Source organism: Ambystoma mexicanum, chromosome 9 (assembly GCF_040938575.1).
Source record: "Ambystoma mexicanum isolate Mex_15411 chromosome 9, UKY_AmexF1_1, whole genome shotgun sequence".
Lineage (NCBI taxonomy): Eukaryota > Metazoa > Chordata > Amphibia > Caudata > Ambystomatidae > Ambystoma > Ambystoma mexicanum.
Genome location: NC_090931.1, coordinates 25,499,257 through 25,526,095, shown reverse-complemented (window position 1 = coordinate 25,526,095; position 26,839 = coordinate 25,499,257). Strand labels below are relative to the sequence as shown.

General features: G+C 45.4%; 1 protein-coding gene across 1 annotated transcript in view; it reads left to right on the top strand.

Moving 5' to 3' along the window:
* The window catches only part of LOC138489567 (uncharacterized protein CXorf65-like), a 180,414-nt gene that overhangs the window by 140,087 nt on the left and 13,488 nt on the right, over positions 1-26,839 (top strand). The window contains exons 4-5 of the mRNA XM_069617286.1: positions 290-406; positions 5,818-5,892. Coding sequence (XP_069473387.1) covers positions 290-406; positions 5,818-5,892 — 192 coding nt within the window. The remainder of the gene's footprint in view (positions 1-289; positions 407-5,817; positions 5,893-26,839) is intronic.

Below are 26,839 nucleotides of genomic sequence, written 5' to 3'. Positions count from 1 at the left end.
GAAGGTGTGAGGTCCCACAGTCAAGTTAGCAGTACTTTGTGCTACTTTTGGGTAGAGTTTGAATCACTTATTTTCCTCTTGCTCCTTGCCACATACTTGAGTACTGGCTAGCAATTGATCCTTTAAGGCACTTCCTCGTCTGTGTTCACCATTCCTCCCTCAGGTTCTCGCCTCACACTTTGCTCTTATGCCCCTTCCTGCTGTCCTGCAAACCGAGCATTCTTCATAGACCTCGTCCACCCTGCCTCTCTGCGTCCACCAGTAATTCTGTTTTTTCTTCACTTCCCAGTGGAGGTCGAGCTAGCCGATGAGACTGGGCAGGTAAAGAATTTATTGGCGAACCAGCACCGCTACGCAGCAGAGATTCTGAGCGAGCGTGAGACCTGCATCCTCCTGGCTGTTTCTCGTAAGTAGGCAATCCCACAATCTTATGTGATATCTAAAGGGGATGAGGGGATGTCTGATGTGGGGCAACCATCAAGCAATGTTTGACCTAGAACATCACTACTGGCGGTGTTCGTTCTCCTTGAGATTCTCACCTACGATAGGAAGTGTGAGCCCGTTTCCTGGATGGGTGTTGTGAGGCAATGTGCTATGATGGGTTCCATGCAAACCTCTCCAGAGAAGGGTGGTGGGAGGGTTCATGATGGGTTGCTGAAAGTCTATGTAATGGAAGCTCCAGGACTCGCACTTGATGGGTGCTTAGCACTCCTCTCCTGTGAAGGATCGTCTGAGCACCTATAATAAGTGGTTTAATGGCTTCTCCTGTGATGGATGGTCTGAGGACATATAATGGGTGCCTACAACTCATCTCCTGTGATGGTTGGTCTGAGCGACTTGAACTCCTCTCCTATAATAAATGGTCTGAGGAGCTATAGTGGCCACCTACAATTCCTCTACTATTATGGATGGTGTGAGGACATATAATGGGTGCCTACAACTCATCTCCTGTGATGGATTGTCTGAGCACCTAGAACGCCTTATCTGTCATGGATAGTATGAGGACATATAATGGGTGGTTTTATGGCTTCTCTTGTGATGGATACTCTGAGGACCTATAATGGTTGTCTAGAACTCCTCTCCTGTGATGGATGGTCTGACGACTTATAATGGTTGCCTAGAACTCCTCTCCTGTGATGGATGGTCTGAGGACCTATAGTGGGTGCCTAGCATTGATCTCCTGTGATGGATGGTCTGAGTCCCTAGAACCATTTTCCTGTGATGGGTGGTCTGAGGACATACAGTGGGTGACTAAAATATATCCTGTGATGGATGGTATGAGGACCTATAATGGGTGGCTTTAGGGCTTCTCCTGTGATGTATGGTCTGAGGACCTATAATGAGTGGTTTAAGGGCTTTTCCTGTGATGGATGGTCCCAGGACCCATACTGGGTGCCTAGAACTCCTCACCTGTGATGGATGGTCTGAGGATCTATAATGGGTGCCTAGAACTCACTCCTCTCCTGTGATGGATGGTCTGAGGACCTATAATAGGTGCCTAGAACTCACTCCTCTCCTGTGTTGGATGGTCTGAAGACCTATAATGGGTGCTTTGAGGGATTCTCTTATGATAGCTGGCATGAGGACCTATAATGGGTGCCTAGAACTCCTCACCTGTGATGGATGGTCTGAGGACCTATAATGGGAGCCTGGAACTCCTTACCTGTGATGGATGGTCTGAGGACCTATAATGGGGGCCTAGAACTTCTCTCCTGTGACGGATGGTCTGAGGACCTATAGTGGGGGCCTAGAACTCCTCACTTGTGATGGATGGTCTGAGGACCTATAATGGGGGCCTAGAACTCCTCGCCTGTGATGGATGGTCTGAGGACCTATAGTGGGGGCCTAGAACTCCTCTCCTGTGATGGATGGTCTGAGGACCTATAATGGGGGCCTAGAACTCCTCTCCTGTGATGGATGGTCTGAGGATCCATAATGGGTGCCTAGAACTCCTCTCCTTTGATGGATGGCCTGAGGACCTATAATGGGTGGTTTGAGGACCACTCCTGTAATGCTTGATGTGATTCTCTATGATGGGAGATTAAGCAATATTGTTTGATGGCTGCTCTAAACTATGCTCATGTGATGAGAGCAATGACGGTCTCCATCCCGGACACTGTGAAGGTCTACTCATTTGTTTTGCTACCCATGAGGCCTCCACATGTGATGGTTGCTGTGACAGTTTATTTTATTATGGAAGTTGTGCGTCTGCCTCCTATGATCAGTGCAGTGAAGCCCTCAGTCAGGATGGTTGCTGTAGGCTGATTTAGATGATCTGGGGCAGAGTGGTGGGGTTCTCCACTGGTTGGTGCTGTGAAGTTTTCATTTGTGGGCAGGTCCAAGTGGGGTTATTTTGTGATGGGTGCTGGAAATTCAAATCCAGTGCTGGGTGAAGTATGTCCATGCCGTGTGATGGGTTTTGTCATTTCTAATCCTGAGGTGTGATGTGGTGTTTTCTCTTTATAAGAGCTTCAGGTTGAGGGGTGATGAGATGATGTTTTATCCTGTGATATGTGTTCTTTGATTGTTTTTGGTATGATGGGTGATGCAGTTTCATCTCTTGTGATGTTTGCTGTGTTGTTTTATTCTGGGATGTGTTCTTTGAGGGGTTGTTATATGATGGTTGATGTACGCTCATCTCTTCTGTTGGCTGTTGTGACATTCTCTGCTTGGGTGAATTCTGTAATGGTGTCCTCTGTGAGGGGTGCTGCAGCTTAGTCTCTTTTGCTGGGTTATGTTAGAGTGCCCCACCCCCTGTTCCGTAAGGTGTCTGAATTTATTGAATTGGGAGAATGTTGTTACCTTTTCTCATTGGGTATGTGTTGAGTCTGCTGTGATTTCTAAAGAGTTCAGTGCTTTCATTATTACCACTAGTGATTTCTGTGAAAGTCTCTACAGTTTTAGTGGGTGTTGTAAGCATGTGCTTGAGTTATGGGAACAGTTGTGTGTGCTTTTTCCATGAGGCAACATTCCTGCGGTGGGGGCACTGAGATTGTTGTGCATGGGTAGTGTTCTCAGAGTCAATATAGTAGATGTTTTGAGAGTCAATACCACTGTAGTTGTTGCTGTGATGGCCAATAGTTCTGCTTGGAGACTTGGGACTCAGTGCCCAGGGGAATATTTGCACTGAGAATCAATACTCCTGTGGTATGTACCTGAGAGACATTGCTATTGGGCAGGTGCTCAGACATGCAGTACTATTTGGGTTGGTGCTCTGTGACTTAGTACTATGGTGGTGGGTGCTCTGGGAGAAAGTACTCGTCTACTGTTGTGGTGCTGTGAGAGTCAGTACTCCTACATAGGGTACTCTGGGAGACAGTGCTATTTGTGTAGTAGGTGCTGTGAGAGTCAGTTTTCCTGGATTGGGTGCTCTGAGAGAAAGTACTATTGGCATAGCATGTGCTTCGAGAGTCTGTACTCCTGTGTTGGGTGCTCTGAGCGACAGTACTATTGGTGTAGTGGCTGTTGTGAGAGGCAATACTTCTGCATTGGGTGCTCTGAGAGACAGTACTATTGGTGTGGTAGGTGCTGTGAGAGTCAGTACTTCTGTGTTGGGTGCTCTGAGAGACAGTACTATTGGTGTAGTAGGTGCTGTGAGAGTCATTACTTCTGCATTGGGTACTCTGAGAGACAGTGCTATTGGTGTTGGTGCTGTGAGAGTCAATGTGAAGCATTGGGTACTATGAAAGACATTGCTATTTGTGTAGTAGGTGCTGTGAGAGTCAATGCTTCTGTGTTGGGTGCTCTGAGGGACAGTACTATTGGTGTAGTAGATGTTGTTCAGCACTTCTGTGTTGGGTGCTCTGAGAGACAGTACTATTGGTGTAGTAGGTGCTGTGAGAGGCAATGCTTCTGTGTTGGGTACTCTGAGAGACAGTGCTATTGGTGTAGAGGCTGCTGTGAGAGTCAATGCGAAGCATTGGGTACTCTGAGAGACAGTGCTATTGGTGCAGTAGGTGCTGTGAGAGTCAGTACTTCTGCATTGAGTACTCTGAGAGACAGTGCTATTGGTGTTGGTGCTGTGAGAGTCAATGTGAAGCATTGGGTACTCTGAGAGACATTGCTATTTGTGTAGTAGGTGCTGTGAGAGTCAATGCTTCTGTGTTGGGTGCTCTGAGGGACAGTACAAATGGTGTAGTAGGTGTTGTTCAGCACTTCTGTGCTGGGTGCTCTGAGAGACAGTACTATTGGTGTAGGCGGTGCTGCGAGAGGCAATGCTTCTGTGTTGGGTACTCTGAGAGACAGTGCTATTGGTGTAGAGGGTGCTGTGAGAGTCAATGCGAAGCATTGGGTACTCTGAGAGACAGTGCTATTGGTGTAGTAGGTGCTGTGAGAGTCAATGCTTCTGTGTTGGATGCTCTGAGGGACAGTGCTATTGGGGTTGGTGCTGTGAGAGTCAATGTGAAGCATTGGGTACTCAGAGAGACATTGCTATTTGTGTAGTAGGTGCTGTGAGAGTCAATGCTTCTGTGTTGGGTGCTCTGAGGGACAGTACTATTAGTGTAGTAGGTGTTGTTCAGCACTTCTGTGCTGGGTACTCTGAGAGACAGTACTATTGGTGTAGTAGGTGCTGTGAGAGGCAATGCTTCTGTGTTGGGTACTCTGAGAGACAGTGCTATTGGTGAAGTAGGTGCTGTGAGAGTCAATGCGAAGCATTGGGTACTCTGAGAGACAGTGCTATTGGTGTAGTAGGTGCTGTGAGAGTCAGTACTTCTGCATTGAGTACTCTGAGAAACAGTGCTATTGGTGTTGGTGCTGTGAGAGTCAATGTGAAGCATTGGGTACTCTGAGAGACATTGCTATTTGTGTAGTAGCTGCTGTGAGAGTCAATGCTTCTGTGTTGGGTGCTCTGAGGGACAGTACTATTGGTGTAGTAGGCGTTATTCAGCACTTCTGTGCTGGGTGCTCTGAGAGACAGTACTATTGGTGTAGTAGGTGCTGCGAGAGGCAATGCTTCTGTGTTGGGTACTCTGAGAGACAGTGCTATTGGTGTAGAGGGTGCTGTGAGAGTCAGTGAGAGTCAATGCTTCTGTGTTGGGTGCTCTGAGGGACAGTACTATTGGTGTAGTAGGTGTTGTTCAGCACTTCTGTGCTGGGTGCTCTGAGAGACAGTACTATTGGTGTAATAGGTGCTGTGAGAGGCAATGCTTCTGTGTTGGGTACTCTGAGAGACAGTGCTATTGGTGTAGTGGGTGCTGTGAGAGTCAATGCGAAGCATTGGGTACTCGGAGAGATAGTGCTATTGGTGTAGTAGTTGCTGCGAGAGTCAGTACTTCTGCATTGAGTACTCTGAGAGACTGTACTATTGGTGTAGGTGCTGTGAGAGTCAATGCTTCTGTGTTGGGTGGTGTGAGGCCCCATCATTTGTAGATTGCTGTTATGGTGTCCCTTCTCTTAGATGGCCCAGTGATGCTGTCCTCGTGCACACATCTCCCCGGTGGTCTGCATTCTTGTGTTAGTACTGAATATTTATGTGCTAGTGTTAGTTGTGATGGCCACTGGTGAAGCTTTGTTTTTTTAGTCGATCTCCTTTGGTGACTACACTGGAAACCCCCAAGCAGCAGATCTCACCACACACTCTCGGTTTCCAGAAATGCAGTTAATGCATCACCCTTACCAGAAGCTCCTGATTTCACATGTTCTATCAGTGTGTGTAATTATGTATTGTGTATGGTATGTGTCACAAACATAACTCCTTACACAGTAACAAATAGAGGCTGGGTAGTGCTGCCACTACTAGCCTTACAGTGGAGTCAACAAGCATTGGATACTTGCCAATTTTAGCCATCACTCTCATGTCCACCTTCTTGCTCACAGGACATGCTGGCACGTCGGAAGCTGTCTTTACGCCACTACTCAATGATGAAGAAATTGTCAACTCCAAATTTCTAGGTAGGTTTATGTTGTGTTGACGCGTGTTCTCAACCTGCCCATGCATGCAGACCATTCTATAAAATGTTGGTGTTGGATTATCAGTGCTTTATGGTCAGTGACATTCATTGCCGAGCATCAGGATCTCGTCACGTGATTGATCCTCCAGTGTCTCACAATAAGTGTATGTTCAGAGTGCACATTCTCCCTCAGAGGAGTGTCTTGGCGCTATAGACAGATGCAAGATGTTTATTGGTACTCTTCACAATGGTACTCCCACTGTACCTCCCAGAGCCATAGAGGAAGGAGGATCTGGGTTGCAGAAAAGTGCAAAATATGTGTTGTGAATCAGGAGCGCAGACAGAAAATGCCACTCAGAGATTAGCATTTCAAGTCTGCTGATATCAGCAAAAGAGAACCCTGGGTGCTTTAATGAAATTATCGTATGACAATCCTTCTAGAGGACCAGAAATGCAGAAGCCTCTGTGTGGTGCACGGTGAAAGGGGAGGGCACCTTCTTACCAATGAAACGCAGCCAGGCTTACTCTCAGGGAGGGAGTAACCATAAAGCCGTTGGACGGGATTAGGAGATGTAGGTTAGATGGGCTAATGGCTTCTTCAGGTTCTGTTCAGGACTTAGTGTACTGGATGCCAGAATATGTCAATGTTGATCCGATCAAGGATGGTTGTGGTGTTTTAGGGCCATGACCAACCTGTCAGTGCTTAAAGGGACATATATTTTTCACAAACATTTTGTGGTTCCTAACATTTTATGTTTTCGATTCAGCATATTTTCCAGTGGGAAGAAATGTTGCTGTCTGTGTTATTTTTTAAAGGAAGTGACTCAACATTCAAAAGTGAAAGAACAGCTTCTGTGAAGAAACAAATGCACTTTTTCAGGAAAGCAAGTTTATTGCATGCTAACGATGGGGAGGTGCAAGTCAGTTCCTTGGAGCTGAAATCTAACCAGATTCTCTCCGAACAACAACAAAGTTGCAGTATATATACCCAGTTAGACAAATTGCATAATCACAAATATTGTACTAAAAAGTCATCCCCCAACCCACTATTGGCTATTTGTAATAGTGCCACAATAAAGACAGTGGACACTGTATGGTGTAGCGGTCTAGTATCCAGCCTTTTATGTATCATGGTAAGCGGTTCAGTATTACCCAAATTGACCTTTTACAATTGACCTTTTGCACAATTTACCTAATTATAGTGGTCCTAATTGACCTCCTGCACAATTGACCTTTATATTATTTTAGTTATTTTATGTATGTATTGGGTTGGTTTGGGATTTTAAATAATATAAGGGGATTGGGTGGTGGGTTGCGGGGGGGGTTGGATTGGGTGGGGGGTTGTGGGGCATTTGCCCCCGCATATATATATGTCCTAATTGACCACATAAATTAGGTCAATTCTCCCAAGGTCAATTCTCCCCAGGTCAATTGTGAAAAGGTCAATTAGTATACAACCACCGGTTCACCCAGTGGTATATTAATAAAAAGAGCAGTGATGTCTTATGTCAACAGCATCTGTTCCTTAGGATTGAATAAAAGGCTTTCGGAAATGTTGATAGCTGTTGTGGTGTCCTTCAAGTAGGACCTCACATCAATAGCCAATGCCTACATAAAAACGTAATTCTATTGGCCCACAGGCTCCATTTTAGGAACGGCATATAGTATAGGCACCCTACATTCTACCAGGGTCAAGAAGGTTACCTCCTTGCTCGTAAGGAAACCATCTTCCATCCCTTTTTGTACATATTTTTTTTTTTTTTTTTTTTTTTTTTTTTACTTGTCTATAATCAACAGAAAAGTTTGATTTTTACAAGAGATCATATCTCATATCTCAGATATGAATGAATCGTTAGGACTGTTAAATTGCAGAGCAGGTAAGATCAGAATGGAGGAAGAAGATAGTGTAGCATAAAGGGAAGAAAAGATGAAATGTCCAACTGCATCATGGAGGTTTTGTTTGAGTGGAACCAGATGCAGAGCCACTCTCTGATGCTCGTTTAAGAGCTGCCTCCAAAATCTTTATCGCCGCGGTTGCCCATTTAGTTTTTTCGCCTGCGACCAGTCTACACCACCATGTTTCTTCTTCTCGGAGTGGCGCGTCATGCATTAGTGGTAGCATATGTCCCTCAGCTCTGTCAGTATTCTATCTGTAGGATCGATCCAAATGTTTGTGTAATGTTAATTCTTATGAACCAAAGCTCTTACCAGGTTAGTATACATAGTACCATCCATGAGGACTATACGTCCACCTTTAGCATCCGGTTTTATTACCAAATTCATATCGCCTGCCACTTGTTTCAGGGCTTGATTTTCTGTCTTCGATATATTGCTGTATCTATTGGGGTTGCCTTGATCTCGAAAAAGTGATGGTAGGTCCCCCAAAACCATTCTCTTGAAGGTCACAACCTCTGGTGTCATCTCTGAATCGCTGGGAACACATGTAGATTTGAGTCTAAAGGTTGTGACAGCCTGCTTCTCCCAGTGGAGTGACTTTGCGGAAAATGTTGGGGGGAGGGGGGGTGCATGACATCTAAATGAAAGAGGCACCTGCCAAATGAGTTGGACAAAATGATGTGCCATAAAAGTTGTGGCGGGCGAACTCCCTTGTCCCCCTTAAATTTACACCCAGGGCTTCTAAATATCTTGACAGGTTGAAAGAAGGTGTTTAGCTGTATCAGCTATATACAATCTCCTTGGTTCTAATTCGGTTTGATTAAGAGAGGTGGATTGTGTAGGGACAAAGCTTACAGCCTCAGATAACATTCCAATATGAGTCCTAGTGAGTGTGAGTTTAGCTAGGTCGAAGATGGGCATTGTCAGCACAGATAATTCCACCTCCGGGTATCGAAGGAGTTCAACCTGCCCTGGAACTGATCATGTCCACCTCTCCTCAGGGGGAATCCGGTCATGTGACTGACTGCGGCCTAAATAAACTTCATCAGCTGAACTGGCCTGCTGGGGGGTCTCAGAGCTGCCGCCTACCACCGCAGAGAAACTACTGGTGTCGTGAAATGTGACCCAAAGGTTTCTGCAATGATTAGACTCATTAAAGTAAGAAACAGGGGAAATTTATAATCCGGAAATGGATAAACTCTTTCCTTAGAAAAGAGTATTTCTAGAGTTTAACTGATGTCTTTTGAAGATTTAAGGTTTTCAAATCTCCTACTTCCTTGTTTACCACCTAAGATTTAGCTTTTGCATCGTGAATAAGAGTGTTGGTCAGAAATTCCCGCTCATTAAGTTCCAAATCTTGCTTAATTTTTGCTGATAATCACTCTGCAGTGTATATATTCTACGGCATCAGGTTCCTACCACCCTTACTACCAATCTGACGGTAACCAGTCTTATATTCCTCAACCTCCAAGAATAGAACAGGGGCAGGGACGTCATTTAAGAGTTACCAGGGGTCGCAACTGCGACCTCCGAGGTCTCCCTTGCAACCTCTGTGGTCTCCCTTGCGACCTCTAAAAAAAATAACATTTTTTATTTTTTTTATTTTTTCTAATGCAAGCTCCTGGGCTGTGACCAGCACCATGTGGCTCTTTTATTCTGGAGTGCTTGGCTTTCTTGTTCAAACCCCTTAAAAAAAAGAACAGGAGTGCCAAAAGTCTAACACTTTGAACACTGACCCTAAATAAGAAAGAATAGGAATACCAAATAATGTGTCTTTTTGGAATTCTATACAGTAATTGCTAGACTCATCAAAGGTTTATTTCAGGCACACTTCAGGGGGTGGGTCACTGATTTAGTCTGTTCTTAAACGCCTCAACTCAGCCTTTCATGCTTCTGAGGTCATTTAATGAGTACCAACACAGGTTGGGTGATATTGGGTGTATATTTTGATTCACTGTCGGAAGCGGCTGAGTTTGTGTTTGTTCAGTGCGGCTTGAGGGTGGCGTCTGGTGCGGGAGGTGCGGAGATCCTTTCCTCAAAGCAGCAGTTACTGCCAGTTACAGCCCGAGAGTCCGAGAGTCGAGCAGGTCTGTTTACGGTCTGCCTGTTGCGGGCGTTATTACTTGGACTGTGGTCAAGCTGCGTGTTTCGCGGTCGGTGGTCTGCTTCCAGAAGCTGTGGTCGAAGCTGTGGCCGAGTGCGCCCTGAAGACCCCGAAATACCCCGAGTGAGCCTCCGAGAGAATCCAGGGGTTAAAAGTGAGGTCAGAGTAAGGTCCCGCTGACCAGGCATTGCTCATAGTAATCATCGTTTATATCATTCGACTCACTGGGGGGTCGAGTGCTGGGGGTCGTGTGTTTGATTGTGTGCCTAATAGCAGCGGCGGGAGACTGTAGAGCTGTGGAGTTGTACCTCTGTGTCTCTTTGATCGCCCTGATTGGGCTCTATACTTGTAGAGCCTTGGGCGGCCGTGTGCCGGGGGCTGGGGGCCTGAACAAAGCGAGAGGCTGTGGAGACTGCAGAGTAGAGCTGCATCTCTTTGATCCCGCGGATCCGGCTCTGTCTCTAAAGAGCTACGAGTGGCTGCGTGCCGTATGGTTATATAAAGCAGGAGACCGTGGTGTTGTGCTGCTCTAAGTCTATAGCATTTGAATTTCTGGCCTCATCTGTTAGTTCCCTTAAATTTCATGTTAAAAGAAAAAAATGGGACAACAGCTGAAATACAAATAAATGCGGATTGGTGCAAAAACCAGTAGCTGGGAACATTTAGTGCAACCCTAATCTAAGGAAAAGTGGGCAGGGGTGTTCGGTTTGGGGCCTATTTGTGTCTTGGTGTCCACCTCTCCTCAGTGTTCACCCCTTAAACCAGCAGCCAGTTATTCCCTCCTCACCCCTTATACCAGCAGCCAGTTATTCCCTCCTCACCCCTTAAACCAGCAGCCAGTTATTCCCTCCTCACCCCTTAAACCAGCAGCCAGTTATTCCCTCCTCACTGCTCACCCCTTAAAACAGCAGCCAGTTATTCCCTCCTCACCCCTTAAACCAGCAGCCAGTTATTCCCTCCTCACTGCTCATCCCGTAAACCAGCAGCCAGTTATTCCCTCCTCACCCCTTAAACCAGCAGCCAGTTATTCCCTCCTCACCCCTTAAACCAGCAGCCAGTTATTCCCTCCTCACCCCTTAAACCAGCAGCCCGTTATTCCCTCCTCACCCCTTAGACCAGCAGCCAGTTATTCCCTCCTCACTGCTCACCCCTTAAACCAGCAGCCAACTACTAGGTAGTGGTAAAGCTCAGAGTCAGGGGTCGTTAACTGGGGCTGGTCAGTTGCTTGTGGCCAGTGATACAGGTCACATAAGTGACAAGCATATCACCTCGCCCTCTATAGCAGAGTGTGCAGAGGTTAACCTACGACAGTGATGAAACTTCGTAGTAACCCATTGACCGGTGAGCTTAGAACCCCGGAACCCGATGGAATCACTCCAGCAATGGGAGTAGTTAACCCTGAAGCCATAAATAGCGAACCTGAAAAGGGCCTGGTGGAAAACAGTGGTGATTCAGTAGAATGTCCCACGATACAAGTCATCCATGCCCAGGTGCACTTTAAGGCTCTCACTCAGGCTGGAGTGGAGTTTCATACGCCAGGGTCAAGATCTGGCCAAATCAAAGGAAAGGAGAGCATTGTCCATGCATGGAAGCGTGGTCTGGAATATACACAAACTACTAAAAAAATACAGAAAAAAATCGACAGTCACTTCAGGAAAAAGAGAAGTATAAGTGTTAATGATGTAGACATACTCATAATGAACCAAGACCTTATATTGCAGTAAACTTTGAATGATAAGGGAAAGGTGGTTGCACATGAGATCTCCTACACCAATGAATCCGCGTTTGAAGATGGAAGAGTGTCCGACCAGGGCAATGAGAGTTCTCAAACCAAAACGGTACTACGCACTCTATCATCGGGAGACAATTCTAGAGATGAACCAGAGGACTGTTCAGTGGCACCAGAGTCCTCATCGCCACTGAATACTACACAAGTGAGAGACTGCTGCCCTTAATTTTGTTCTTGAGTCAATGGTCGCCGTTTTTTGAACTCTTAAGGACAGAGGTCCAGGGGCAAGCAGGGATTCTCCTAGAATTGACAAGGGAGGTGGCAAATCTGGATTCAAACTTAGTAGGGTGCAATAACATCATCAACTCCTCTTTGGCACCATTGGCAAATGTCATGAGGTTGGAAATGGTAAAACAGGGAATGGATATCTCGGCAATCCAACGTTCATTGGTGTCAAAAGAAGAGGAGGAAGGGAATACTTCACTCCTGGTTAAAGATCGCTTGACAAAAATTAATCCAATCATGAGTGGGACCCAAGAGGAAAAAAGGGAAGATCAAGCGGAGAGAAATTCCTATATACTTAATGATACTCCCCTGTGTGAATCCATCTTAGAAGAATTTCTGCGAATGGCTAACGCAGTTGATGCGCCCTTAGAGAGTATGGATGTAGTACCAGTCCAGGAGGAAGATACTCCTCAAATAACCCCAGAGTGGAAAAATCAGCCCAGTAAAGAGACAGGGCAGAGTCTTTCCAAAAATAAAAAGAGACAAAGGAAAAGAAAGGCCAGAAGTAAGAGGAACTGTAAAGGGGTGGTGTTTGTTCAGGAGGGAGGGAAGAAAACAAAAAATCAAGGAAGAGAAAAAATTATGAACGCTAAAACAATCTCCTTGCTGAAATCACTACCCAAAACAAAGGCAGTCCTTCTAATTGACGAGAGTGAAGTCATTGATCCTTTCTTGGCTCTAAAAGAGCTGTATTAATAGATAGCCATAAGGAAGAGTCTCCATCTTGAAAAGATAAGAAATCTGATGAGTCGGAAGATATCACCCAGGAGGAAATCAGGGTGATTAATGTGCGTGTGGGGTTACAAACGGACAGGAAGAAAGTGGTGGAGGAGCCACCAGGCCCCAATCTTTGTCACGACAGTAATAACAAGAAACTCCCAGTGGCTCCCATCTTTTTATTAAATAAACAACATGCAGCATTGAAAATGACTGGTGTAAATAGTGAAGTACAGGTAGCTGCTGTCTCTGATGGAAGGATAGCTCCTATCTTCCAGTGGGGTCACCCAAAAATATATAGCACTGGCAAAAGTGTGATGCTTGAAGAAGTGAAAATGGGGCCAGGGAAACACTGCTCCCTGAATATTGATCATAATGGAATGGGGAAAGCCCGAAAACGGATAGAAAGTGGTGACGTCACAAAGGAGGCCTCAGAAGAGGATTTGCATCAATTTATCCAGGGGGCAGTCATTGAGGCAGAAACATAAATGCTTGTGATTCCAAAGCTTTGGCATTCTCTGGTCTCGAATAAAAAAGCAACTAAGTCACTATGTAGAAGTACTATTCTGTCATTTCTCAATAAAGTGAAGAGTTTGTATTTGATAAAATCTGAAGACATTGAATACGTTCGCTTTCCCGAAATCCAAAATGTATATCTGGTAGAAGTATGGTTGACCTCCAAGGAAATGCAAAGGAGGTATACAAGGAGCGGCAAAGGAGCTGGAAGGACTGGGCATACAATTGTCAAATTTCTGCCCGACAGATTTGGAGAAGACAAAACAGAACAAGTCCAAATGGACCTCAAAAGCAACAGAATGGTCTGGGGCTCTGCAAGTAGGCCATCCCACGGCCACAAGGATTGAGGCTAATGGCCTGAATAGAGACAATTTGCCCATATCATTACTTCCAGAAATCATGTCTCAGGTTCTCCTCAAGTTGGGGGTAGGGATCCGGCAACTTTAGTCAAAAGGAATTTAAAGTTATTTGTTGGAACACGCGGGGTCCCAATACATTCACATCACCAAAAATTAGGGAGCTCCTATTTAATCTGGGGGACATTGTAATGTTTCAAGAAACTTGGGTAGTGAACCCCATTGAAATTGAAGGTTTTAGATTGATCTCCCAGGCCGCCTCCCAAAAAGTGAAAGGGAGACCATCGGGGAGGCTGCTTGTTGCAATTAGAAACTCCATATTGAAAGAACCTGTCTTAATCTTGAAAATGAAGGCGGGATCCAAATTTGTAAGGTTTCATTGAAATGTCAGGTCATTATGTCTGATATGATATTTGTGAATGTTTATTAGAATCCCGCGCAATCGAGTCAAGAAGCTTTTTTTAGGGAGTTGGTGGCTTCAATGGAGAAAATTAAGCTCCTCTATGGGGGCACACAAATCATATTGGGAGGTGATCTAAATTCGCATTGTCTACGCCCGACAAAGGAGGGGGAGGTCTCACAAGGAAAGAAACTCTCAGGGAGAGGTAGACCTTGGGTTGAGTTCCTAGAAAGTTGGGGTCTGAAAATGGGCAATGGTTCTCTTCCGGGGGACATCCCAGCCAATTCGACAAGATCACAAGGGAAAATCAGCTCAATTATTGACTATTTCTTCTTGTCCCTCAACCTTTTTGCTCAGAATGTCTCTATGACCGTAGATAAAGGGGGGGCGACCATTCTAGGTTGACCTTGATTTTTTCAGAGACTGTCTTTGAAGAGCAATGTAGGCACGGGCAGTTGGTTGAAAGTAGGAAAGGGAGAATACGTCTCCAAAAATATAAGAGAGATGGGGCGAGTTTGAATAAGTGTCTCAGTGAAACCCCTGACATCATACTAAGGCGTAACTGCACCCCGGCTAGTTTTACTAAATTTATCTGGTCCACATGCCCACCGAGTGTGGGAGGAAGTGGGAAAATGCAAGTGCATTGTCATGCTTTTGATGAAGCTACGGTGCTGATGAAAAAACGTTTGAACGAAGAATTAAGGAGTTTAACAAAGCTGAACTTGGGTTTGAATGAACAGAGAATTAAATCTAAAGCACTACGCCAGTTGTATAAACAATTTGTCAGTGGGAAGGAAGGCCATGCGTCAGGGTTGTTCAAAAAGCTCACTTTGTAACCTGGTCCCTTAAAAGGTTTGGGTGGATTATCCCTCTCTCACCTTTGGCTCATGTAAAGATCCTATTTCTGTAGCCTTGGAGAGTGTGAAATGGGAACTTCCGCTAGATACACAGAGTTTGGAGGAAATTATTAGGAAGAGCTCGTCCTCCAAAGCAGCTGGTCCAAATAGGCTCACGTATCTAGTGCTAAAAGAGAATCCAACTATATGGGCCAAATTGTTAGTCGGTGAAGTTTTGGCACAAAGAGGTCAAGGTGATCTGACCGTAAAGTTACATGATAAATGTTTTAATTCGAAAGCACAAACTTTGAAACACCTCCTAAAGGACTGTCAAGTAACGGGAGAAGCTAGATCCTGATTGTTCACTAGATTGGGCTTTTTGAGTGCTAACTTCATACCAGAAATGTTCTGGGACCGTTTAATTGCTGGTGTCCATAATCCCTTAACAGTCGAAGTCGTGCAGGTGCTTGCCAGCTGTAATATTGTTGATTAAGTACTCGCTCAACATGCTTTAATGTTGTGTCCTCTCTCCTCTTCTCTTTTGTCATTCAAAACGTCTAAAAGTATTATTTAGGATGTCGACTGTAAAGTTAGAGTAATGCCATAGTGACCATATCAGTGTCCAGGATCTATGGATATTTTATAGGAAAGGTTTCTTCCTTTTTTTTTTAGTTTTTATTGCTGTGTAATTTTAAATACTGTCTTATAATGAATGGTTTTACATGTGACAATTAGTGGTATTTTGGAATGTGTTTGTTGATGGTAATATGTCATTTGTTTTTATATCATTTTTTTCTTTCCTTTTGAATTTTTCTTTTTCTTCTGCCCATTTAAAGGAAGTATTTAGCTGTGAATAATTTTTGTAAAAGGTTGTTTCAACCAAATACAAAAATAAATTAAAAAAGGTGTATATTTTTCTATATAAAGCACTTAAGCGTAAGTGCTATATGATAACACATCATTATCATTTGGTCATGGACGTCTGCTTGCATTCACAGTAATTTGGTAATATGGGCCTATACACAATGATCTTAACAATACATATGGCGATCCAATCTTGTATGAAATGTACATCACATTATAGTGATATCGTAACCATATTTTTTGTAGTGTACAATGCTATGTGATGCCACTTCCTGTTTTGGCAACGGGTGAAAGGTCGTGTTCCATTGCTTCCCGCGATATCACTTCGGTGTGGGGTCAAATTACATCACTTCCTGTAATGTCATCAGGGGTCAAGGGTCGTGTGATGTCACTTCCGCCACCCCTGGCATTTTGGTGAAATGACGTCCCTGAACAGGGGCCATTTCAATCTGGTACCCCAGTGGGATTATAGTTGCCCGTAAATACTCTTTTAGGAGATGCCCATGCAGTTGGGTCCGGAAATTCCTTTTTCTTTGTTTGCAGTAACCTATCCGCAGCGATAGTGATATCACTGGTATCGACTGATGGGGGAGGGGGGGCCTTAGAGCCACATGAATCTGAGCTTCTGTAAAGCTTAGTGTGCCTAGATCCGACATAACACCTGGTGACAAATAAACAGAAGGAAAAGAAGAGGGTAAGGGAAACAAGGAGACACCGGTGGAGAGCAGCACCCAACCCATCGAGCGACCGTATGCACAGCAATCAAAATTAACTTTATTTAAACCAGACTTCGAGCGCCAGGGATGTACTGTACCATTACACAACACACAAGGCCATCCCCCTATTATTATTTCCACACATGGGTTCAGCAGGAATCACAACTGTAGACAAACAAAAACCCATGAACCACTCATGTGCCTAAGCAATTAGACCGCAATCAATAAGAGCACAAACAGTGCAGATATCAATAGAGCATGTATTCAACATGTGCACAACATTCAGCTCCCGTAAAACCAACTAGAACACATGTTTGGTATAAACACGCGTTACAAAATGATGGGGTGAACACATATTCCCTCTGCCAAAGTGTTAGGCAGAATCTCATGCAGTACCCTTTGGGAACACTACAAGTAATTAGGACTACACGTGTAAGCACAATTTCCCTTTGGTACAAGCCTGTACTACACAGTAATGTGGTAGCCGTGGCTGAGCCGCGAGACTTATCTCAAGAGTAAAGTGAGCAGTAGAACAAGTTACACAAAGGACCAACAAAAACAGTGATTCAAATCTACACTTACTCGAGGTTTCTTGGCAAAAGAATATACATGTATTTACTCAGTCAGTTAGAAAACATTACACTAGCATAAGCAGCTCAATATCACACACTAATAAACCACAAAAATACAACTAGTAAATAAATGAACAAGTTTAGCTCCAAAATGAAGTGGGAGCAAAATGGCACTTCAGTTACTTAATAAATGGGTAAAAAAAGACAAGGTTGTAAGAAGAGACAGCCCAAATACATTCAAAGGCAGGGCAAAGGGTTTAAGTTTATTTATTTATTCGCATTTATAAAGTGCGCAGAACTGCCCTGAGGCATCGTGGCGCTGTTACAGCAGGCTTAAGCTTAGACATACATAGTTATAGAGTAACATTCGGTTGAAATAGTACATTGATAGGTGGTACGAGACAAGAGGGTCAGAGAGTTATGCTTTGCTATGGTTACAGTGCAAGCATAGCTGTGTATGCGGTTAACATTTAGCGGAATGGAAAAGTTTTTTAGGTTTTTGCAAAGGTGGTGTATGATTTTTCATTCCTTAATGAAGTTGGTAGAGAGTTCCAGTTTTTGGGTGCGAGGTGTTGGAAGCTAGATCCTCCAGCTCTTGTTCTTTTGAACGTGGGAACATAAATCTGGTTGTCACGGTGGGCTCTAATGGGTCTGTTAGAGGCGTTGAGGGTGATTCTTTCTGCGCGATAGGGTGGGGCAGTTAGATACAACCAGCAATTCTTCTCAATAGGCATGGGCCAAAGTCAATGGTTCAGAGTCTTTTGTATAGGATAGCACAGTTCTGGTAAGTAACGGTTAAGTCTTTCCCACAGACTTTAGAAGAACTTGGCTAGGCGAAAAGTTTGATGAATGTTAAGGGAAGGACAAGCCTTCGCATTTGAGAAAAGTTTAACGCACTTTCTCGATGGCCGAAAAGATTTCTGTACCTTGTCAATGAAGAAAGCTGTAGCTGAGGCAGTTGTTCCTGGCAGTCTGAGCAGATCTTGCTGTTCCTGAGCTTCAGTCTGGTGACAAGGAGGACGTTGAGAGGTTCCTGCACTGCCCAGGGAAGAGGCCAAAATCTGTAGTAAGACATCAGTTTACGGTGTGAGTGCCTTAAAGTCCATGAGCTGGTTTCCTTCCCTCTGGCTATCCGGTTTTCAACAGCACTCTGATGAAAATTCGACCAGATGGGGACAGTGTCCAGGTAGCTTGCGAGTTGGTTGTTCCCACCAAAATCAAGGGAAGAAGTTAACCTTGAAGGGCTTCTCTGTCGATGGAGTTTCAGGCAAATTGGACCTGCAGCAGGGCTTCACCGGTCGTCCGGGAGTTGCAGCAGTCCTCTTTCTTCAGCTCATCTTCGTTTTTTTCGTTCCAGTGGTCGACTATGCTTTCTAAGTCCCAAAGACCTGCTTTTAAACAGTTTTCCCCCATTAATTCCAGCCTGGCTGTCACTCACACAGCAGGGTGGCTGTCCTTGCCGGACAGCCAGTCGGCCCATCACTCCAGAGTGCATTCAGGTCTCCTAGGACACTAAGCACATGGAGTTTTGGGCATCTCCCTCACATCCAGTCCACCCCAGACACTTAGGCACCAGAGGAGGGCTTCAGAACTGAAGCCCGCCAAAGGCCAACAAACAAAGGGACCAAACCTGGTTTGGCGCGCAGAGACAAACACAAGAAGAACCTTTCCTAAAAGAAATGGCGAAAAAAGGTGACCGGAGTCTGTTTTTACAGATAGGTCTTGGGCGCCATATTGAAAAACATGGCTGTCCCGATTTTTAGCTAACGTTGTTAGCGGTCGGGAAAAATAATGGTAGTTTGATCTAAAGCACTGCCACCAGCCATTTAAAGTAGAAAGGGTAACATTTTACTGTTACATGAGTGTTTTGACTCAGGGAAAGCTAGGCAACCCCTCCAGCACTCTTTAGGAAGATAGGGTGTGCTGGGTCAGTAAATTTAAAGAGACTAGTAAATCAATTTAACTTTACATGCTCTGGGAGACAGTAGTCAGTCCCAGAGAAGGTATTTAAACCTTGGGAAGTCTAAAAGACAACCCTGTGCCACTGCACTGAAGTTGCTGTGTGACACACAGAAAAAGATGATGCTCCATAACCAAAGAACATGGAAGAGTGGGAAAAAGGCTCACACTCTTCCCAGGTAGAACAAGCAAATCCTAGAAATCCAGCAAAGTTGCTGGGACTCTCAAAATGTAAGGGAAATGAGCACATTTGGAGAATTCTCCCTAACACAAAGCACCCACCAAAACCGTAGTATCAAACTTCCATATACATTCTCACTTCAATCATCCAACAAACACTGCAAATGCCCGAGGCATAAAATACATCAATCTTATTAAAAAGATGGCAAGTTATTATTGCCCATCAGCGCCATCATAATATATGCTGTCCTATTATGTTTGCTTCTTGTGACTATGTACGTGTTACACACCTACATACATACTAATATACAAAAGAACAACTTGCAGCCAAAGGTTACTGGCACATAGCACAGGTATTAATGTCAGTAGTATGCCAACTCGAGTTTCGGCCTAGGGCTAAAGTTGTTTCCAGATAACCCAGCCTTCTTTAGGGCAATAAAGATTGTTCGGAAGGGTGGACAAATATAATTCTCATTGTTACCTTCTATGAAGACAAAAAAAGGATCTTACAACATAAAATCCACAATAATAAACAGAAACCAGCACAAATGAATGTCATCATTTTCAATAGGGTCCTAGCCCGATGCAGCACAGTTTAAGAAGACAGGCAATAGAGAAGGAGTGGCGCCCGAACAGCACCACTTCCTATCCCTTCCTGCCGAAGAACAACCACTGGATAGTTCTCCATACTCAATCAACCAAAAAAGGGGAAATGAAAAGAAACCATGCCATACATTGTTCCAAAGACAAGAAAGAAAGAAAAAATGAATAGTGCCAACAGAGGAGAGGCCCATAAATGCCCATCACGTCCTCACCTTAACATGTCACTACACCAAAAAACACACAAAAGACACAGGAGTCCTCCATTTGTGAACCGTTCACTGCATGCTGGATTATATACGCTGTCTACCTCACTATCCAATAGAGCGAGACTGCCATCATATTGCTAGCCCACAATTGCGGCTTTGGTGAATTCAAAACGCTGCTCTGGCGTTTACTGCATCCCACATCTGAGAGGGATCTGCAAAAAGACACTGCAAATGATGTTCCTGCCCCAGGGGTGCAAGGCTTCAAGGGTATGTCTATCTGTCACGTCTTGTGCCATCAGAGGCGTGCACTCACCCACTCTCTCCTGATTCCAATGTCGTACTTACATGCTCCCACTGCCGTCTGCACTGTGGGCTTTGTGAGAACCAAGAAGGTGTCTCACCCGCTGTACCCCAGGGATCCCTTTCTCAGGTGGCCAGGGCACAGCCATTGCCTTTGGATCCAGAACCTAGGGGTGGACCAGTGCAGGAGGATCACCTGGGTGAGGGGTGTTTGCGGAGTGGGAGTGGGACACCGGATGGTGAGACACGGTATCCCCCCCTCTGTAACACCTTTACCAAATCCTTGCAGGTAGGTTACGTAGGAACTTTATACCCCCCCTTCAGAAACACTTTCACATGGGCAGCTCGCTCTGGAAGCAAACAGACTTACACCCAAGCAGTGTGCCTGACATGTGCACTACTATGGTTAGGCAAGGTCAGGCAATTACTGGCAATCACTCACACCTGACTTCCATTACACTTCCCCACATTGATAAAAAGCAGAGCGTAAAAGCACCCTCTGAGCGAGGCAAAGCACACTAAGGAACAGCAGTTTTGAGACGGCAGCTGAATGAGGTGAGAAAAACATCGAACCAAGAAGGATTCGCAAGGAGGGAAATCCCTTGACCTTTCCGCCAAGAAACAATTACTTTCAAGAACCCTGTATATTGGAAAGCGTAAAGCCATGAAACCATACTGAAGAATCCTGCATTGTGTGTCGGACATACCGGAGGCCCTCCCGCAAAACTGACTAAGTCGGGGAGGAGCAGCAGCTGCGATGGTACCTTCCTTGGCTCCAAGAACAAAGTAGCGTCAGAGAGGTCAACACAGTCGGTGAGTTGGGGCGACCGATGCAAGACCAGTCTGTGTTGAAGTCAAGGTTGCAAGCTGCAACATTGTATTACGAGTGCAGGAACAAACATTGTTAAACGCGTGTGATGAAAGACGTGCATAGAGCTAAATTGCTGATGAATGGTTGAACTTTGAAAAGGAAAGATACAATACCGTTGACAGAGTGGTCCAGCACCACAAGTGTGCTCAATCAAAGGTCTCTGTGAGGTATCCAGCCCCGAAGTGTCAGAAGTGAAAGTAAAAGAAAAGAGTGAGAAAAGAATTGTGAATCGAAGTGGTCCTGCAACGGTTTGAGCAAAACCCATCGCACAATCGAAAGTCTTTGATTTTTGATAGGATGAGAAAAACTGTAATATTGTGAACATTGCAATTCAAGGGGTCTAAGCCCATACGCGGGAGACCAGTTGGGAACATTATGTTAAAGAGGGTCTGAACCCAACCGAGGGGAACCCGTGGTGAAAAATGAATCGTCCGAGAATTTATGAATGTCAAAATCCCAAGAAGAAAGGTACTTTGTTGTTTATAGTATTGCATCTGGCCCTCTGTAAAAAGAGACTATAGATGGCAAAGAGAATTTGACACAGAAGGCCCTGATACTTATGTTTTGAATTGCATCCTCGTGACCAAGACGACAGCACGTGAGTGAAGCTCGAGGGTGCCACCTTGTCTCATGCTGAAAACGTGTGGAAGGGAAGCCAACTGCTCAACTATCCTGACATATCATTTCTTGAACACTTTTCTTTTTGAATAACATTGTTTCCCACACCAATTGTATTTAGAAGTAAGGAGCCATTATAGGTTTATTAGAAGAGGCCCCTTTATTTTGACAGAGACTCCACTGGGACTGCATAATTATTATTTGATGGTTCGTGCTGGCTTCAGTCTTAAGCTTTAGGGTTAAATAGGTGTTCAACCAACCCATTCAAAGTTCAATAAAAACCCTTGAACCGTGATCACCTGTGTCTGTCTTTACTGTTTGATACCATGCCTTCCTTACAGCTTGCACAGCAGAAGCTGCAAACCACATGTCTTAGCTCGCATCCATATTTCTGAAGGATTGGCGGAAAACTTGGTGGCCATTTTTTTGGGACCATTACACAACCTCCTTTTGCGCAGCCATCTTCGTCTAGTCACTGCGCATATTGGACATGCATGACAGACAGGTAAAGCAGTATAATTTTCTACACCACACTATCTCTCTTGTCACTTAATTCGATTTGCTCATGCAGAGTCATACCGACATGTGAATGCTATCAGTAGAATCTAAGGCCTACAATGTCATGGTCGTAGCGGCCATGTTTGCTTGCTGTAATCACTAGACATCAACCCCAATTGCGAGCATGTTACCTCTGGTCTGGGTTAAGTATCCCATTCACAAAATAACGTAATGTTAGAATTGAAGAAAAGAAAAGGGTGTAAATTCAGGCGATTAAAGTTGCCCAATGTATTTAATCATTGAAACCAGAACGGTGGGTATCTACTCTGTGGATCCAGACTTGCTCCACCATATATAGGCAAGCTAGTTAGAAGAAACCCAGGAGGTTAGCTTGAACATGGTTGATGACAAACCATTTAATGTCATCAGGGCCATGTGCTTATAAAGTGTTGCTCCAGAGGCGTTCTAGCCAGAGGAAACAGACAGCCTCCTGTAATCACCTACCTCTGAATCCAGAAGAAACAGACATCCTCCTGCAATCACCTACTGCTGAACCCAGAGGAAACAGACATCCTTCTGCAATCACCTTCTTCTGAAACCAGAGGAAACAGACATCATCCTGCAATACCCTACTGCTTAACCTAGAGGAAACAGACATCCTCCTGCAATCACCTACTGCTGAACCCAGAGGAAACAGACATCCTCCTGCAATCACCTACTGCTGAAGCCAGGAGAAACAGACATCTCCTGCTATCACCTATTGCTGAACCCAGGGAAAACAGACATCCTCCTGCAATCACCTACAGCTGAACCCAGAGAAAACGGACATCCTCCGGCAATCACGTACTGCTGAACCCAGAGGAAACCGACACCCTCATGCAATCACCTACAGCTGAACCCAGAGGAAACAGGCATCATCCTGCAATCACCTACCGCTGAATCCAGAAGAAACAGACATCCTCCTGCAATCATCTACTGCTGAACCCAGAGGAAACAGACATCCTTCTGCAATCACCTTCTTCTGAAACCAGAGGAAACAGACATCATCCTGCAATATCCTACTGCTTAACCTAGAGGAAACAGACATCCTCCTGCAATCACCTACTGCTGAACCCAGAGGAAACAGACTTCCTCCTGCAATCACCTACTGCTGAAGCCAGGAGAAACAGACATCTCCTGCTATCACCTACTGCTGAACCCAGGGAAAACAGACATCCTCCTGCAATCACCTACAGCTGAACCCAGAGGAAACGGACATCCTCCGGCAATCACGTACTGCTGAACCCAGAGGAAACCGACACCCTCATGCAATCACCTACAGCTGAACCCAGAGGAAACAGGCATCATCCTGCAATCACCTACTGCTGAACCCAGAGGATAGAGACATCCTCCTGCAATCACCTACTGCTGAACCCAGAGGAAAAACACATCCTCCTACAATCACCTACTGCGGAACCCACAGGAAACAGACATCCTCCTGCAATCACCTACTGCTGAACCCAGAGTAAACATACATCCTCCTGCAATCAACTATTGCTGAACCCAGAGGAAACAGACATCATCCTGCAATCACCTACTGTTAAACCTAGAGGAAATAGACATCCTGTTGCAATCACCTACTGCTGAACCCAGAGGAAACAGACATCCTCCTGCAATCACCTACTTCTGAACCCAGAGGAAAGAGACATTCTCCTGCAATCACCTACTGCTGGACCCAGAGGAAACAGACATTCTCCTGCAATCACCTACTGCTGAACCCAGAGGAAAGAGACATCCTCCTGCAATCTCCTACTGCTGAACCCAGAGGAAACAGACATCATCCTGCAATATCCTACTGCTTAACCTAGAGGAAATAGACATCCTCCTGCAATCACCTACTGCTGAACCCAGAGGAAATAGACATCCTCCTGCAATCACCTAATGCTGAAGCCAGGAGAAACAGACATCCTCCTGCTATCACCTACTGCTCAACCCAGGGGAAACAGACATCCTCCTGCAATCACCTACAGCTGAACCCAGAGGAAACGGACATCTCCTTCAATCACCTACTGCTGAACCCAGGGGAAACAGACATCCTCCGGCAATCACTTACGGCTGAACCCAGAGGAAACCGACACCCTCCTGCAATCACCTACAGCTGAACCCAGAGGAAACAGGCATCATCCTGCAATCACCTACTGCTGAACCCAGAGGATACAGACATCCTCCTGCAATCACCTACTGCTGAACCCAGAGGAAAAACACAGTCTCCTACAATCACCTACTGCGGAACCCAGAGTAAACATACATCCTCCTGCAATCATCCATTTTTGAACCCAGAGGAAACATACATCCTCCTGCAATCAACTATTGCTGAACCCAGAGGAAACAGACATCATCCTGCAATCACCTACTGTTAAACCTAGAGGAAATAGACATCCTGTTGCAATCACCTACTGCTGAACCCAGAGGAAACAGACATCCTCCTGCAATCACCTACTTCTGAACCCAGAGGAAAGAGACATTCTCCTGCAATCACCTACTGCTGGACCCAGAGGAAACAGACATTCTCCTGCAATCATCTACTGCTGAACCCAGAGGAAAGAGACATCCTCCTGCAATATCCTACTGCTGAACCCAGAGGAAACAGACATCATCCTGCAATATCCTACTGCTTAACCTAGAGGAAATAGACATCCTCCTGCAATCACCTACTGCTGAACCCAGAGGAAACAGACATCCTCCTGCAATCACCTAATGCTGAAGCCAGGAGAAACAGACATCCTCCTGCTATCACCTACTGCTCAACCCAGGGGAAACAGACATCCTCCTGCAATCACCTACAGCTGAACCCAGAGGAAACGGACATCTCCTTCAATCACCTACTGCTGAACCCAGAGGAAACCGACACCCTCCTGCAATCACCTACAGCTGAACCCAGAGGAAACAGGCATCATCCTGCAATCACCTACTGCTGAACCCAGAGGATACAGACATCCTCCTGCAATCACCTACTGCTGAACCCAGAGGAAAAACACAGTCTCCTACAATCACCTACTGCGGAACCCAGAGTAAACATACATCCTCCTGCAATCATCCATTTTTGAACCCAGAGGAAACATACATCCTCCTGCAATCACCTACTGCTGAACCCTATGGAAACAGACATCCTCCTGCAATCACCTACTGCTAAACCTAGAGGAAACAGACATCCTCCTGCAATCACCTACTGCTGAACCTAGAGAAAACAGACATCCTTCTGCAATCACCTACTGCTGAACCCAGAGGAAACAGACATCATCCTGCAATCACCTACTGCTAAACCCAGAGGAAACAGGGATCCTCCTGCAATCACCTACTGCTGAAGCCAGGTGAAACAGACATCCTCCTGCTATCACCTACTGCTGAACCCAGGGGAAACAGACATCCTCCTGCAATAACCTACAGCTGAACCCAGAGGAAACGGACATCTCCTGCAATCACCTACTGCTGAACCCAGGGGAAACAGACATCCTCCGGCAATCACGTACTGCTGAACCCAGAGGAAACCGATACCCTCCTGCAATCACCTACAGGTGAACACAGAGGAAAAACACATCCTCCTGCAATCACCTACTGCTGAACCTTATGGAAACAGACATCCTCCTGCAATCACCTACTACTAAACCTAGAGGAAACAGACATCCTCCTGCAATCACCTACTGCTGAACCTAGAGAAAACAGACATCCTCCTGCAATCACCTACTGCTGAACCCAGAGGAAACAGACATCATCCTGCAATCACCTACTGCTAAACCCAGAGGAAACAGGCATCCTCCTGCAATCACCTACTGCTGAAGCCAGGAGAAGCAGACATCCTCCTGCTATCACCTACTGCTGAACCCAGGGGAAACAGACATCCTCCTGCAATAGCCTACAGCTGAACCCACAGGAAACGGACATCTCCTGCAATCACCCACTGCTGAACCCAGGGGAAACAGACATCCTCCGGCAATCACGTACTGCTGAACCCAGAGGAAACCGACACCCTCCTGCAATCACCTACTGCTGAACCCAGAGGATACAGACATCCTCCTGCAATCACCTACTGGTGAACCCAGAGGAAAAACACATCCTCCTGCAATCACCTACTGTGGAACCCAGAGTAAACATACATCCTCCTGCAATCATCCATTACTGAACCCAGAGGAAACATACATCCTCCTGCAATCACCTACTGTTGAACCCAGAGGAAACAGACATCCTTCTGCAATCACCTACTGCTGAACCCAGAGGAAACAGACATCCTCCTGCAATCACCTACTGCTGGGCCCAGAGGAAACAGACATCCTCCTGCAATCACCTACTGCTGAACCGAGAGGAAACAGACATCATCCTGCAATCACCTACTGCTAAACCTAGAGGAAACAGACATCCTCCTGCAATCACCTACTGCTGAACCTAGAGGAAACAGACATCCTCCTGCAATCACTTACTGTTGAACCCAGAGGAATCAGACAACATCCTGCAATCACCTACTGCTAAACCTAGAGGAAAAATACATCCTCCTGCAATCACCTACTGCTGAACCCAGAGGATACAGGCATCCTCCTGCAATCACCTACTGGTGAACCCAGAGGAAAAACACATCCTCCTGCAATCACCTACTGTGGAACCCAGAGTAAACATACATCCTCCTGCAATCATCCATTACTGAACCCAGAGGAAACATACATCCTCCTGCAATCACCTACTGTTGAACCC